We start from the raw sequence: 14,909 nt of genomic DNA, 5'->3' as shown, positions 1-14,909 counted from the left end.
TAGGTCCCCACTCAGCCAGTGTGGCTCAGTGATTGAACACCAACCCTTGAACCAGGAGGTCACGGTTCAATTCCCAGTCAGTGCCCGGGTTGCTGGCTCAATTCCCAGTGTGGGGCATGCAGGAGGCAGCCGATCAATGATTCTCTCTCATCATTGATGTTTCTATCCCTCGCTTCCTTTCCCTTCCTCTCTCTGAAATAAATAAAAATATCTTAAAAAACACATAGTGGGTCCCCACCTGAATGGGAGGGTGGTTTGGTAAGAGCATGTCTAGAAAGAGAGAGGCCAGCCCAGTGGTGTCACTGTGTTGTAGGTGAGGTGCCCAGTCCCTTAGGGTGCATTCCTTCCTTCCCTTGGCTGTCCTGTCACCGTGGGCTCCTTGGCTGCCCCACCCATCCCACCTGGGCTCTGTTGGTGTCCCTGTGTCTGTCCACCTCACGGAGCAGAGGGCTCTTCGAGAGGAGACCTCCATCCTGTAGCTGTGCTTCCCAAGTTTTGCTTTGACTGGAGCAGGTCCTCAGTTGCCACGTGGGATTGAATTGATTTGTGCAAGCAAAAATAAAGGAAAAACGGGCAAGTTCAAGTGTATCTGTTCCATAGAATTCAGTGCAGGCACCAAAACAAAGCTTTGAAATAGTTTATTGACCTGGAAGAGCAATCGAACATACTACTACTTAAAAACAACAAGAGCAGAAGGGTGAGTACCAAAGTCCATCTTTGTTTTAATCATAAACACGCACCAGAGAAAAAAACAAACTAAAAGAAAGTATACAAAAAACGTACAGCAGTTGCCTTTAGGCAGTGGGATTTGTGGGTGATTTTGATGTCCGAGTTTTTTCCCCTTTGTGTTTTAAAGCATTTTTAGAAGCAATTTTTGTTATTGGAAAATGGTTTTTAAGGAAATACAAATCTTAGGAACAAGGGAACAGAGCATGATAAATGGGAGGTGCCTGGTGAGTGGTGAAGTGTTAGAGACATTTAGGGTAAATACGTTTCTTTGAGTTAAGGTCCCTCTCAACTTCCTACATCAAGACAGAGTCCCCACCCCATGCTGCCTGTAGACAGTGTCCTGTCTTCCAGCCTCAACGCCATCAGCTCACACACTGGTCGTTTTTCTAATGATGGGCGCAAGGTGGGAGCCAGAGATCCAGAGGAAGAAAAGCAAGCCTGCGTCCTTTAGCCTGTTAGTAATTTCTGCCATAAAGCCATCAGAATCTCCTGCCCCAGCACCTGACTGACAGGGAAGGGAGATTCCAGAAATATTCAGAAAGAAAGGAATGGTCATGGGAACAATGACTCCCTCCCTTCTATGGCTGTTTCCACAAGTACACACATTACCCACGTGGTCTGTGTGGAGACCACTGCCTGAACTGTTGGTTATTTGTGGATACAAAAATCCTCCTTAAGGGAAGTTCCACTGCCAACAGCAGTTTCCCAATCTTATTTCCCATTAGATCTCAAGTTCTTCCATCACGAGTTCTATGTTTCTCAGGGTTTCCAGGAGCCCAAACCCTGCAGTGGGGTGGGGGTTGCAGCGGAGGCAACTGCTGGCTCCTGATTGGCTCCAGGCTCTGAGTCAAGTCAAGGCTGGGAAATCACTATTTGCAAGTTCATTGGTGGTGGGGATAGAGGAGAGGGGATGCTCAGTGGCTTTGTTTACAAATGTGAATGTTCACAAATCTGAAACCCTTTTTGGGCCCAAGCCCTTCACTGGCACCCTTTGTCCGGTCTTCTGGAATGTTCTCCAGTTCACTTATTCATTTCCAGGGAGAAGTTCATGGAGAAGACTCAAGCCCCAGAGGTGATTTAGTCTAGACCACCTCAACCCTCGAGGGAGTCTTTCTTTCCATGCTGTGTCTATGGTCCGGGTCTGCCAGGGACAGCTCAGCTGCCTCCTCTCCGCCAGCGGGCCTGCCAGGCCACTCTTGCAGTGGTCTTAGTCAGAATCCATTAGAGAGCTCCTGCTCCGCGGTGGAGGGGGACGTGGAGCTGGTCCTCTCCAGCCTCTCGGTGCGGAGGAAGGGGAGCCGTTTGGCCAGGCGCACGACCAGGAGCCTGTGGAACAGCTGGCGCAGGTACTTGCGGAACCTCTCGCCCACAAAGACATAGATGATGGGGTTGATGCAGCAGTGCGTGTGGGCGATCACTTCTGTCACCTGGATGGCCAGGTCCAGCTGTTTGCTCTTCTCACACTCATTAGTCAAAAAGACGTTTTGAAAAGCAGAAATAAACACAGTCAGGTTGTAGGGGGTCCAAAAGAGAAAGAAGAGGATCATGATGATAAAAATCAGGCGGACAGCTCTGGCCTTCTTCTCATTGGGACGTCTGAGCAGAATATTTATAATTCCGGTGTAGCAGATGATCATGATCACTAGGGGCAGAATCAGCCCCAAGATATTCATTTTCAGAGCCTGGAACTGTTGCCACTGTTTTAGGTGTTGGTGAGGGAAATGAAGGCTGCAGGAGTAATGACTGAACTCCCACTGGATCTTAGAAAAGTAAAAGCCCGGGATGGCAGCCAGGATGGCCAGGACCCAGGTGATGAGGCTGGTGATGATACCAAAGGTGACAGTCCGGGCCCGCAGAGCAAACACGGCATGGACAATGGCCAGGTACCTGTCGATGGTCAGCAGGATCATGAAAAAGATCTCACTGTACAGGCCTATGTAGTAAAGCCCCGACAGCAACTTACACGTGCCTTCGCTGAACCTCCAGTTATCCTTCAGATTGTAGTCAATCCAGAAGGGCAGCGTGAAGAGGAAGAGCAGGTCAGACACGGCCAGGTTGAGGAGGTAGATGCTGGTCATGCTCTTGAGCCTCTTATATTGCATGAGGACCAGGACCACCAGGATGTTGCCAACCAGGCCAATGATAAATACCAGGGAGTACAAGGGGGGCAGCAACTGAGACCCTAAAGCCCTTACCTCTCCTTTCTGGCACGGGGTTGAGTCCCCATAGTCATATTCTGTGGTCACGTCATAGTCCTTCAGAGTGGTTGATGTTTCCATGCTGGCTTCTCCCATGGGTCCAGGAAGATGGTTTCTGTATTACTTTGCTGTCAAAGGCAGTGGTCTATGGACAACAAAGACAAGGCAGTGATTATATGTCCTCAACCACTTGACAACTGTTTGCTGAATGCCTCCTGTGCACCACACCCTGGGACCCAACGTTGAACAAGGGGGACCCAGGTCCTCTCTGCTTTCATGGAAACTAGAGTTTAATGGAGGGGACAGGGACAGTAAACAACTGAGTGCACAAGTCATGAATTCAATTACTTTGGCGATGAGCATTGTGAAGGAAAAGTCCGATGGATGGAGAACCCAGACAAAGGGAGACCTCCCCACATTCTTCATCACCAATACTTCCCTCATGTTTCCTATGGACTTGGCATTGGACTTGGTGTTAAACAAGCCTGGAGGGGTACCATTATTGTTCCCCACTTTAGAGGTGATGACACAGAAGTTTCCAGTGGTTAGGGCACATGTCTGGTGAGAATGAGAGCTGGAGCTCCAACCCGGTGCCCATCCCCGAAACCACTGCCTCCAATCACAGAGCAATGACCTTGCACTTTGGAGTCCAGAGAAGGACATGGGAAGGAAAACAGTCCTGGCTGAGAGTCAAAAACTAACCAATGGGTCTTCATGGCTTTTGGGGCTAAAAAGGTTCTCAGCTGGAGTGACACAGGGTATGGGGGGCATGTAAAAATGTGTAGACTTTTTATCTTTTTTTGGTTGTCACAAAGGGTAGGGATGTTCCTGTCATTTGTTAGGCAGGGCCAAGGATGTGCTACAGGGCAGAAATTATCCCACCCAAACCCCAGTAGTGCTGCCATAGTGAAATTCTAGGAGGCCAACCCCATTTCTTCATAGAAGGCATCAAGGACACCAAAGTGAACTCAGCCTGGCCCACATTACACGGCCCTGATGAGGCACAGGCAGGTCTACAGTAACTGTAGGCCCCCTGTGAGAGCGTAAGGATTCAGAGGAAAGCTCAGGCTGAGTGGAGTGGAGCAACCTGATAAGAAGAAGCGGAGCTTCTGATGAGGAAGAGCTCAGAACAACCTCAAGCCATGAGGTGTTACACAACAACCAGATGGACGCTGAAATTCTGCTGAAATAAGCTTTTAAATATTTTTACCCAAGGTTGCCTTAAGACAAGCAAAAACAAACACAAAATGATAGATTGCTATTACAGGACTCCTCAACCCCAGCTTTTTAACCCTCCTTTTCAATTCTTTCTGACCACTTATTGAAGACACTTCCCCAAAGGGAGCATGGGCTTTGGTGTAACCGACCAGCTGTGTGACCTTGAAGAAGTTACTCTACCTCTCTGAGCCTCAGTTCCTTATCTGTAGTGTGGGAAAGTAACAGTTACCTTGAAGGGCTACTGTAAGGTAAAGTATGAGAAAAGGACCAGGACCTTAGTAAGTATTAGGGGGCTTCCTTCCCTGAGGCCTGTTGCCACCAGAAGTGTCCCAGGCTGCAATCCTATTCTGGCTGATGTCCGCCAAGTCCCCCCACCCCCAACCCCCATCTCTATGTAGTAAATCTGGAAAGTGAATTCTGCCTGAAAATGATGAACACAACATCCCCTCCCATATGAACTGTGCTTTGAAATTTTCAATATGTTGCTGCCAATCTGAATTGCTTTGACTTAAACACAAGTCAATAAAGTAGGTGACACCTATATTTGTTAGGTCTGATCAAATAATCAAATCGATATCCCCTCCCTGGGAAACTGACCTTTAGATCATTTCAAAACTGACATTCCCTTTCACTTAGACCACATTCCATTTGCTAAGACCAGTAACTTTCCCCTCTGGACTTGCCCAGGATCCAGACCTGCACAGAAAATTCCCTGACAAAAAAAGCCTGCCTAGATTCCTTTAAGATCTCTGACTCCCCATCCCTAGGTGCTGATGCCATTTGGGGGCTCAGCCCATCTGGTTTCCAGATGAACTAATAAATTTGTAATTATTTACCACTTTAGGCCTTGTGCGTACCTCCTTCAGTGACCCTAACATTTGGTGCCAGGAGGGTTCCCCAGGGAATGGGAGCCATTGCTCCTGCTTCAGTCACCCCAAGTTTGCTCCTCAGAGAGAGGTAGGCAACGGCAGCTCGTCCTGGGCTTACTTCCAAGTTCCACTGGAGGGACATGATCATAGGACTCAATATAGGCCTCCTTCCGAACCAGCCAAGGAGGACACCAGATCAGGAACCTTTCCTCCCCATTGCTGACCCTCCACCCCACACCGGCTAATCTTCTCTAGGTGAGTGATGATTTCCCTCACCTCGAGTCTTCTGTCCACTTACTCTCATTGGCTTCTCAAACGTCTCTCTTCTCAAAAGTCCTAGAGCTAGGCCAGAAGACTCCTTGGCCGTACAGCCTCAGGTCCTTCTAAACTGGGGGCGCCCTGTCTGGAGCGTCACCCCTCGTTTCTCCTGGTGATTTGTACAGTGGTAGGGATGTCTGCCCTAAACAGTCACCTTTGGACTTGTGGTCTGTCACTCACCCTTCCTCTCTCATGGGCCATACTTATTCTCCTTATCATGGGGAACACTCCCTCTACACCCCCTTAAATGACCTCTCTTGGCTGTCTCCTTAAAAATCTTGACCGCCTTAGACTCATGGAGGAGATCAGGCCCAAGAGCCTCATTTTCATTTGTAACACTGTTTGTCCACAATATAAACTAGAAAATGAGTCTCAGTGGGCCTGAAAAGGGCACTTTTGATTTTAACACATGGTGCGATTTAGATCATTGCTGTCACTGCAATGGAAAAGAGATTCCCTATGTCCAGGCCTTTTTTACCCTTAATCAGATCCTTCTTCACACAAAACATCATACCCCTAACACTTCTGATTCTGAATCTACTTTTGACACGGCAGATCACCGACCCCCACCCCATTCTGTGCCCCTCTCTCACCTGCACTAGATTCCCCAAACCCAGACCCCCCTAACCAGCAACCACCTTTTCCCCAGGCCCCTGAGAGCCCAAATCCTGAGAACTTGAGTTCAATACAGCTTTTCCCCACCTAACCCTCGCTCTTGGGCCACCAAAGACTGCCTTCCTCAACAGCCACTTCTATTCCTGCGCCCATTCTACCCCTGAGGGAAGGAGCAGGAACCAAGGAGATAGTCCAGGTACACATCCCATTCTCTACGTCTGACCTTTCCCAGATTAAAAAAAGATTAGGTTACTTTTCTACCAACCCGACCATTTTTATTAAGGAATTTGAGTACCTGACCCAGTCCTATGACTGACCTGACATGACATCTATATCATCCTGTCCTCTTCTCTCACCCCAGAGAAGAAGGAGCACGTCTGACTAGCAGCTCAGGACCATGCCCATGCTCTCCATAGACAGGACACAACGGCCAACTCGATTGGTTCTGGCGCGGTCCCCAAACTGACCCGAGATGGGACTATAGGTTAATCCTGCATAGCCATATAATCACCTGTCTCATTGCCAGACTCAAAAGGCTGCCCATAAGGTGGTCAACTATGACAAACTTAATGAAATCACTCAGGGCCCTGGCGAAAACCCAGCTCTCTTCCTCTCCTGCCTCACAGAGGCCTAACAGAAATTTACCATCTTGGACCCCACCTTCCCTGAGGGAATCTTTCTTCTGAACATCCATGTTATAGCCCAATCAGCCCCCAACATACACCATAAACTTCAAAAAATAGACACAGGCCCACAAACCTCTCAAAAAGACCTTGTTAACCTGGCCTTTAAGGTCTTTAATAATAGAGACAATAAGACCCAAATCCAAAAAAACAAAGGAGAGATCAAGCCAAGGCTGAGGCCCAGAAGGAGGTATTTCAGCTCCTAGCCACCACTCTCACGAGCCCCAAATGAAGTGCCAGTCCTCCAACAAGGGTAAGTCAGGGGCTAAGCCTCCTCTGGGCCTGTCCTTCAAATGCAACAAGGAAGGACACTGGGCCAAGTCCTGCCCAAACCTGAGACCCCTCCTGGGCCCTGCCCAAGGTGCGGAAGGGAAGGCCACTGGAAATGACTGTAGTCTGGCTCCTCCAGGTCAGACCTCAGCCAGTCCAGCAAGGCCACCCTCTGAACCCAGTGTGCAGCTCCCAGACCTCCTGGGACTGGAGCTGCCCAGGCCCTGACAAGACCCACAGACTTACATCACCAGGGAACATCACTATGTCCCCTACTCTGGACAAGAAATACTCTCCTTTCTCAGGCTCACTGGGCACTTTTGCCTCTGGGTTCCCAACTTCAGTCTTCTCAAAAAGCCCCTCCATGATGGCAAAGGGACCCCTCACTGAGCCTTTAGATCCCAAGGCCAGCATTCTTACCCCCTTTAATGCTCTGAAAACTGCACTCACCTCAGCGCCTTCTCACCTCAGCGCCTTCTCACCTCCTCCTTCCCAAAGAACAACTTTCTTTACTGCAAAATTGCAAACGATTACTTAACAGTCCTGCTACTATCAGAAGCTGAACTCATTATCACCCAAACCTTAGCATGTTGTCGCTAAGGGAAAACGTGGCAGTTTTAAATCCAAGTGGCTGGAGGCCTGGAAACTGCAGTCCTAGAACAGGCTGCAGGAGCCTGTTTCCTTCTCCCCCCACCTTTTCTCCAGCCATGTATGCCTATATGCAATTTTCCAAAAATTTTGGTAACTTAAAAGCTTTGGAGCATTGCTGGGTTAAATGACAAACATCTATATATTTTAAAATAACATAAAATACTGAAACATTGATTGCTAGACAAGTTTTAAATTTGCCTGCTCTTAGCTTTTCTAAGAGTGAAGAATTCTAATGAAGTTGGAAAAATTGTAGGAGTTTAATATAAGTATTGAAATGGAGTTATTTCAATGATGGTTATTTCTGAATGAGAAAAAAAGGTTTGTGCAGATTGTAGAAAGGTTTGTGAAAGCTGTAGAAGAGTTTGTCCAGTGAGTCAGGACCTGATCATCCATGATATCTGAAGAGACCCCTAGTAAGCTAAAGTAACCCGATCCAGGCTCTCTGATGTTGCTTAAGCTCTTAGATTGGAGCCTAGACTTTATTTCCACTGCTCGTTCATAGTCCTTGACACTATCATGGAAAGCCTCAACAGGTCTTCCTGCTTGGCATTTAGGAATTTCTCTCCCCTTTCCTAACATTCTTAAAAGTTATCAAAAGCAAAGGAAAAATTTATAATTTAAATCGTGTGTATGGTCATCATGTATTTGTCTGTCTGTATACATGTGTTTGTCTGTCTGTATACATGTGTTTTCTGCCTCCCAATGGCACCACTGGCGTATAATGTTTTAAAATAATATTCTAGAAAATTCAGCCTGCTCTAGGAAGGAACTTACAAAGATTCAGAGCTGAGTTCAAACAGGAAATTCTCAGGGGTAACAGGTTATCTTTTATATATATTTAAAACTCTACACTGAACCTAAAAATATAAACTTTATAATATTTGGCTCCAAACTAATGTCTCTTTCCTTTCACCAGACCATTTGTCATAATTCTTGTCATTCCAGCTTTGGCCCCAATAATAGTAAAATGTACAACACAGTTTGTCTCCACCAGGTTACAAGCCCTATTTGTACTCAGGAAATCCCACCCCTAGACACCATCACAACCGCCTCATCATTGCTTTGACAGAGAGCTTTGAAGGAAAAAAATTCAGTGCCAAAAAGTCCTTGAGGAGGGATATGTTAGAGAGACCCCCCAGAGCAAGTATGATGGGCCAGGTACAGAAACTCACCAGGGCAGAAAGCTCTGGGCAAAACTGGGAAAACAAGGACGTCACCCCCAGGGTAACCTATCCTCCTCTTTCCTATCACTAGTCAGGCAGTTTGGACTCCTGACCTTCTCCTCCCTAAAAATAACATCTAGGCCTCAATTATGTTTCAGCTCCAGGCCCAGAAAAGCAGCAAAACCAGACAAGTGACACTGTGGCTGCCTCAAGACCAGCTTTTACCTCCCAAGTCACTCAACAGGTTTCCTCAGCCTTGGGTATCACATATAAACTCTACTCGGCATCCTAATCAAACACTGACTGTAATTAATGATTGGGCATGTGCTAGAGATTTTTTTCCCCTACATCCCTTCTTAACAGGAGACAGACTTCTACTCAAAACAGGGATGAGCAACTGGACGGGGTCCTGTACTCTAGTCTTTCTCTCACCCAATGAGACGTAGCCCCTAATAATTAGTCTTACCTGTTCCCGTAACCCATCATATCCAACACAAAAGGGCAGTCCAGATGGTCCCTCTCCTCATAACCCTTGGTATCTCAGCAGGTGCTGGAACTGGCTTAGGGGCTTAACCACTGCTCTATCATATTTTGAACTCCTGTCTCAGGACCTACAAGAAAGCTTAGATGACATTGCCAAAAGTTTAGTTCAAATTCAGGATCAGATAGATTCACTAGCGGCTATCACCTTCCAAAATCAGAGAGGACTACACCTCCTAACTACACCTCTTTCTTGAAGAAGAATGTTGTTTTTATGTCAATTAGTCTGGCCTAGTCAGGGATGCCATCCAAAAATTAACAGAAAAGGCAACAAAAATTAGAGGTCAGTCAACTTCATGGGACTACTGGCTAAAAAATATAAATTGGTATAACTGGCTACTTCCCTTCATAGGACCATTAACATTCCTATTCTGCATCATTGTTTTTGACCCCTGTATTCTGTGCCATTTTTCATCTTTCCTTTAGGACCCCCTTTGAGCCTTCACCAACCAGTCTCTCAGGGAAATTATGCTGCTACAACCCCTCGCTCCAACCAGGAGGCATCTATACAGTGTTCCAGCAGACTACAATCAAAGTCCATCCCCTTTTGATCTCGATGTCCCCTCTTAGCAGGAAATAACTATGGAAGAAATGACCTCCGTCCCTATTCCATAAAACAAAAAGGCTGGAATGTTAGGCCTGATCAAATAATCGAATTGATACTACTGACCTTTAGATCTTTTCAAAACCGACCTTTAGATCATTTCGAAACTGACATTCCCTTTCACTTAGACCACATTCTATTTGCTAAGACCAGTAACTTTCCCCTCTGGACTTGCCCAGGATCCGGACCCACCCAGAGAATTCCACACTGAAAAAACCCATCTAGAGTCCTTTAAAATCTCTGACTCCCTGTCCCTGGGTCAGGGATGCCATTTGAGGGCTCAGCCCATCTGGTTTCCAGATGATCTAATAAATTTACAATTCTTTACCACTTTCGGCCTCATGCATTTCTCCTTTGGTAACCCTAGCATCAATATCAGAATCCCTCTCTTCAATCTGGAGTCTCTAGTGCTCTTCCTTCTACACTGCTTAATGAACGCTTCCTGCTTAGAAATTTACACTTCTGCAGTGGCCATTGGAAATTAACGCACATGGGGGGGTGTTGGGCACCCCAGCTGCGGCGGGGGTGGGGGGGCTGTTATTTCCTGCCAAGTCCATTCCTCTGGCTCAGTGGTCAGCAAACTCATTAGTCAACAGAGCCAAATATCAACAGTACGATTGAAATTTCTTTTGAGAGCCAAATTTTTTAAACTTAAACTTCTTCTAACGCCACTTCTTCAAAATAGACTCGCCCAGGCTGTGGTATTTTGTGGAAGAGCCGCACTCAAGAGGCCAAAGAGCCGCATGTGGCTCACGAGCCGCAGTTTGCCGACCACTGCTCTGGCTCGCTCCTCCACCTTTGGACTTGCCCCTTGATTGAATAATTAGCCCTCTTTTTGGAGAAACCCAGGCTGGCAGTCACTAACAAAGCTGTGTCGACAGTTTCTGATTTCTGCTGCCACTGCCAGTGCAGGCACATTGGCTCCACAGTCAGCATTTCGGGACCCAGTGGGTTTATAGAGGAAGCAACAAGCACTGTGGGAGCACAAAGAGCAACTAGTGTAAGACTGACCCCATGAGTCCAGTCTTGGGGGGAATTTTGGCCAAGGTGAAGGCACGTTGAGCCAGCATTGTCAGATGCCATTTAAACAGAGTCATCTCCATACCCCCGACCTCCAACTCCAGTCCCTGCTTTCCCAACTTGTTGGGCACCATGGAGTAACTCCAGGACACACTGCTCCCTGAAAGGGTTAAAGAGAATAAAACGGGGCAGAGGAAACTTATTGTGCTTAGCAGGTATCTTGCAGAAAGCTTGCAGACTTGAGCACTGCATAGCTTAGATAACCAGAGGACACCTGGTGATGGGAGCTAGAAGGACCGGACCCTTACACCAGCAGAAACTGCCTGCAGCCAGCAATAGCTGACAAAAGCCTTCCCCTCCTTCAGTCGAGGCTAACTCCTTTTTTTTGGATTCAGCCCACCTGCACCCAGACGTCTGAAATAAAAGCTCTGTTGATACATTATGGCTTCATGTCATAGGTGCTCAATCCCGACCCACTCCAAACCTTTTACTCCCAAAGGGAAATGGGCTGGGGGCGGGCCTTGGAGGAGAAACCAAGGACCCTGTTGCCATCCAACCTGCCAGCCATGCTGTAGTCTTAGCTGCAAAATCTGCCCCCAGGTCATTACACAGTGGTCAGTTCTGGCCCTGGAGCCAGGAACCTTCCAATGCCATTATCCTCCCGCCTGGGAATTGATGAGTCTCTGAGCAGAGAAAGCGCAGTCTGCGAGGGTAAAGACACCGGGCTGGTGGTGTGCAGCTGGCTTACCTTGGCTCATACGAACCAACTGTTTGCATGTCCTCCCAACTCCACATTCAGCATTTGGTAGCTTGAAATCAACCACAGTGGGAATATTTACATGCGGAAATTGGCACGACTAGAAATCAGGGCTCTTTTCAGGAGAACCCATTATGAAATATTTAGCAGCGCATCAATGCTTCCCCCACCCCCCAGCCCCAGTCTCAATAGCCTAAGAGCTGTCCTGCTAGTCAGAGCGGGGGACTAACAAGTCAATGAGTGGCACACAGCCTGGTGGCAGGTTTTGCAAACTTCTGGGAACTTCTAACTCTGGAAATCTGAGACTCCCCAGATACGGAGGAACAGTTGAAGTAGATACCTCCAAGCAGCCTCCTCGCCCCTCCATCTTCGGCACAAAATTCTGCTGCCTCTTTGTTAGTAAAACAGAATAGATGCATCCCAAGAAGTCATCTGGCCAACTCCCTGCCTTCAGGGGAGTGAAATTCTACCTCCTTCAAACGCAGCCCACCGTCTGACTTTGAGGATCCCTGGTTCTAGTCCTCTTAAGAAGTTGGTTCAGTACCAGAGCGTCCTTGCACCTGCAGGGGCTCTTCTAATTCCTACCTCCCTCTTGCTACAATGACTTCGTACAACATGTATGGCTTTCATTTACACGGGGAAACTTGGCAAGTGATTTCCTCTTGAATAGCCTTCCACAGAAAGTGCCTCTTGTCCCTTAATACTGGGCTGACTTTTTAAATCAGTAACCAACAACCTATCATTCAAGAAAGCTTCCCTTATTTAACAAAAAATGAAACCCTATTTTATGTATGAGTACCCAGTCTTATAAATCCACCCACTCTCGGTATGGCTATACAGTTCGCTGCCTTACAAGTGCATCACCAGGCTACTCAGACATCTGCCTGGTCCTCGAAGAATCCCTCCCCCGCTTCCCGTTTGAGGAGATAGACAGATAAAGCAATGATCCCCTGCAACGTGAGCAGGACCACAGTCCTGCCTAGCTACCTGCATGTATTCAAACCAGATTGCCCTACACAGAAACTGACAAGACAGAAGACAGGTGCCACTTACTCTGGCGTCAAGGGATTTTGTCCACGAAGTCTTTGTTTCTAGAGCTTCCAGAGTCTCTGTTTGCAAGGTTCAAGATCCTGATAAGAGAAGCAAGCCCTCAGCTTCCTGTGTAATGATGGAGATAGGACTCTGGGGGGTTCTCAGGTGTTCAAAATAAGAAAGGGAAAAAAATTCTTCTTTTTGTCGAGTTGGGTGTCCATGAATGGCCACAATGCCCACCGGTGGCCAGTTCCTGGAGCCGAGTTCACTCGAAGGATGTTTTTGGTCACTTGACTGCACTTCTCCCTGGGGAGCTCTGTCTTAAGGGGATTGGGTAGGGTAGGGTGGGGTGGAGTTGAGTTGGGCGAGGGAGGTGGCAATGAGATATTCCTAGAACTTGTGGAGCAATTGAGGGCTGGAAATGGAGGGATGGGCAGATGCAGGGTGTGGAGTTCTTGTGGTCAGTGAGTAGCCTTTTTTTAAAAAAAAAAAAAAAAAATAAAGACTGCAAATGGGAGGATTTAAACCGGAACAATGAGTCCTTCGTTCCTCAAAATGACCTGGCTGATAAACTAGAGAGGCAGCAGCTTCTCTTTGGCGCCCCCTACAGTCTTCACTTCAGACTGCTCACTGTCCCTCTCTTCTCCCCAGTTTGCCCCCTCCCCCAACCCCACCCCCAAACCCCACAGAGTTGATTTTACCTAGAGGAGCCTCCAGCCTGAAGTGAGTACAGATCTGTAGGATAGAGTTTGGCCACCTCTTCTGAGTCCGGGCTCCTATTTCATGCAATGGTCCAACACAGGCCAAGTTCAAATCCCAGCTCTCCGCTTGAGACATGGGCAGATCACTAACCTTTCTAAGTCTTGGTTCCCCCTCCATCAAATGAGAATTTTGAATGCTTAGGCCAATAGGAGGATGCACGAGGTCTTCTTGTGTGAAAAATATCATGAGCATCTGGCATAAGGGAAAATGTCTGATAAGTGGTGCTTATTATGATTCTCTCCACAACTACCAACACCTGCTCTGTGCTTGAGTCTATTTCAGTTTCCATCTGTTTTCCTGTAAAACAGGGACTCTGCTAGCCTTTTTCTGTCTGCCGCAAAGTGCCATGCAGAAATCATAAACCTGAACATGCTTTGAAAATGCTCAGTTTTTCAAGGCTCAGTTTCCTCATCTGTAAAAATGAAGACTTTAGACGAGGTGCCCCAGTGCCCCCTTCCTGGGAACATCCCATGAGACTGCTGGGTTGGGTCTCCCCTCTTTGACAGCCTGTCCACAGAGAGGTGGTGGAAGAGAGAGGTAAAAAGGTAACAGATTGACAATGATGGCCATCGGCCTGGAACTTGCCACCTTTGTGCAGAGAGCAGGGTGTATGTGGAGGGGTGCACGTCAGTGACGAGCCTCTGAAATCAGACAGTCCTTTATTTACAGCCTCGGCCTACCTTTTACTGACTGTGGGCACGTTAATTAAGCTCCTAAGTGTCTCATTCCTCTTCTGTGAAGCCAAGTTAACATGGATCAACTGGAATGCTCGTACGTTGCTGGTGGAAGTATAAATTGGTACAACCACTTGGAAAACTGTCTAGTGGTAGGTCAAGTGATATATATGCCTTTACCTACCCAGACACTCCACCAATGTGCGAGAGGCTGGCCCAGCTGGCTACAAAGATCCTTGCATTAACTTCCTGAGAGAAAGATTAGTGGAAGGAGGTGTTGGCTTGAGCCCAACCTTCCTGTCCCAGGTAGGCCCCAAGACCCTGCTCGCAGGAGCTGGGACAGGATGGGTCTAATGAAAGGAAGCTGTGCACGCCTCCCTGCTGCTCTGGCAATTACTTCCTTCCACACACTCAAGGCTGGGGTTGACCTGAGCTCTCCTGCAAGAAACTTCTGGCCCTTTCATAACTTCTGCAGGTTCTTTGTTTTTCACATGCTTCTATGTTCTAATCTGATTGCTGCTTGCTTTGTTGAGGCTGTTGTTTTGGTTGTTTCCTCCTGAAAGATTCCTGTTTTAGTTGATGTGACATTGAGAATCTGGAAGATCGGAGGGTAATAATTTTGGGGTCAGGTTGCTACATATAACTTAGTATACCTGTGAGCTGAGGACCATGAGTAGCCTGAAAGAAGCACCAACAATATCTTGCCCATCTTGGGAAGGGCCAGGACAGAACAAGCCCCTGTAGACCTCAGGGAAAACGCTACGGGTCCTGCCTGCCTTCACATTTGATCACAATGTCATCCTCAT

At 47.5% G+C, this 14,909-nt stretch overlaps 1 protein-coding gene across 1 annotated transcript; it reads right to left on the bottom strand.

Annotated features, from left to right (window-relative positions):
* Positions 1-621: 621 nt before the first annotated feature.
* Positions 622-12,965, bottom strand: CCR1 (C-C motif chemokine receptor 1). Its single transcript, XM_080674158.1, has 2 exons — positions 12,689-12,965; positions 622-3,072 (listed from the first exon to the last, which is right to left on the bottom strand). The coding sequence occupies exon 2, from the start codon at positions 3,021-3,023 to the stop codon at positions 1,941-1,943; it is 1,083 nt and encodes a 360-aa protein (XP_080530284.1). The 5' UTR covers positions 3,024-3,072; positions 12,689-12,965; the 3' UTR covers positions 622-1,940.
* Positions 12,966-14,909: the final 1,944 nt, after the last annotated feature.

Source organism: Plecotus auritus (assembly GCF_963455305.1).
Source record: "Plecotus auritus genome assembly, chromosome: 6".
NCBI lineage: Eukaryota > Metazoa > Chordata > Mammalia > Chiroptera > Vespertilionidae > Plecotus > Plecotus auritus.
This window is presented reverse-complemented; position numbering and strand designations above follow the sequence as displayed.

Coding starts and splice junctions, on each gene's coding strand:
- CCR1 (XM_080674158.1), bottom strand. CDS start 3,023: ATGGGAGAAGCCAGCATGGAAACATCAACCACTCTGAAGGACTATGAC.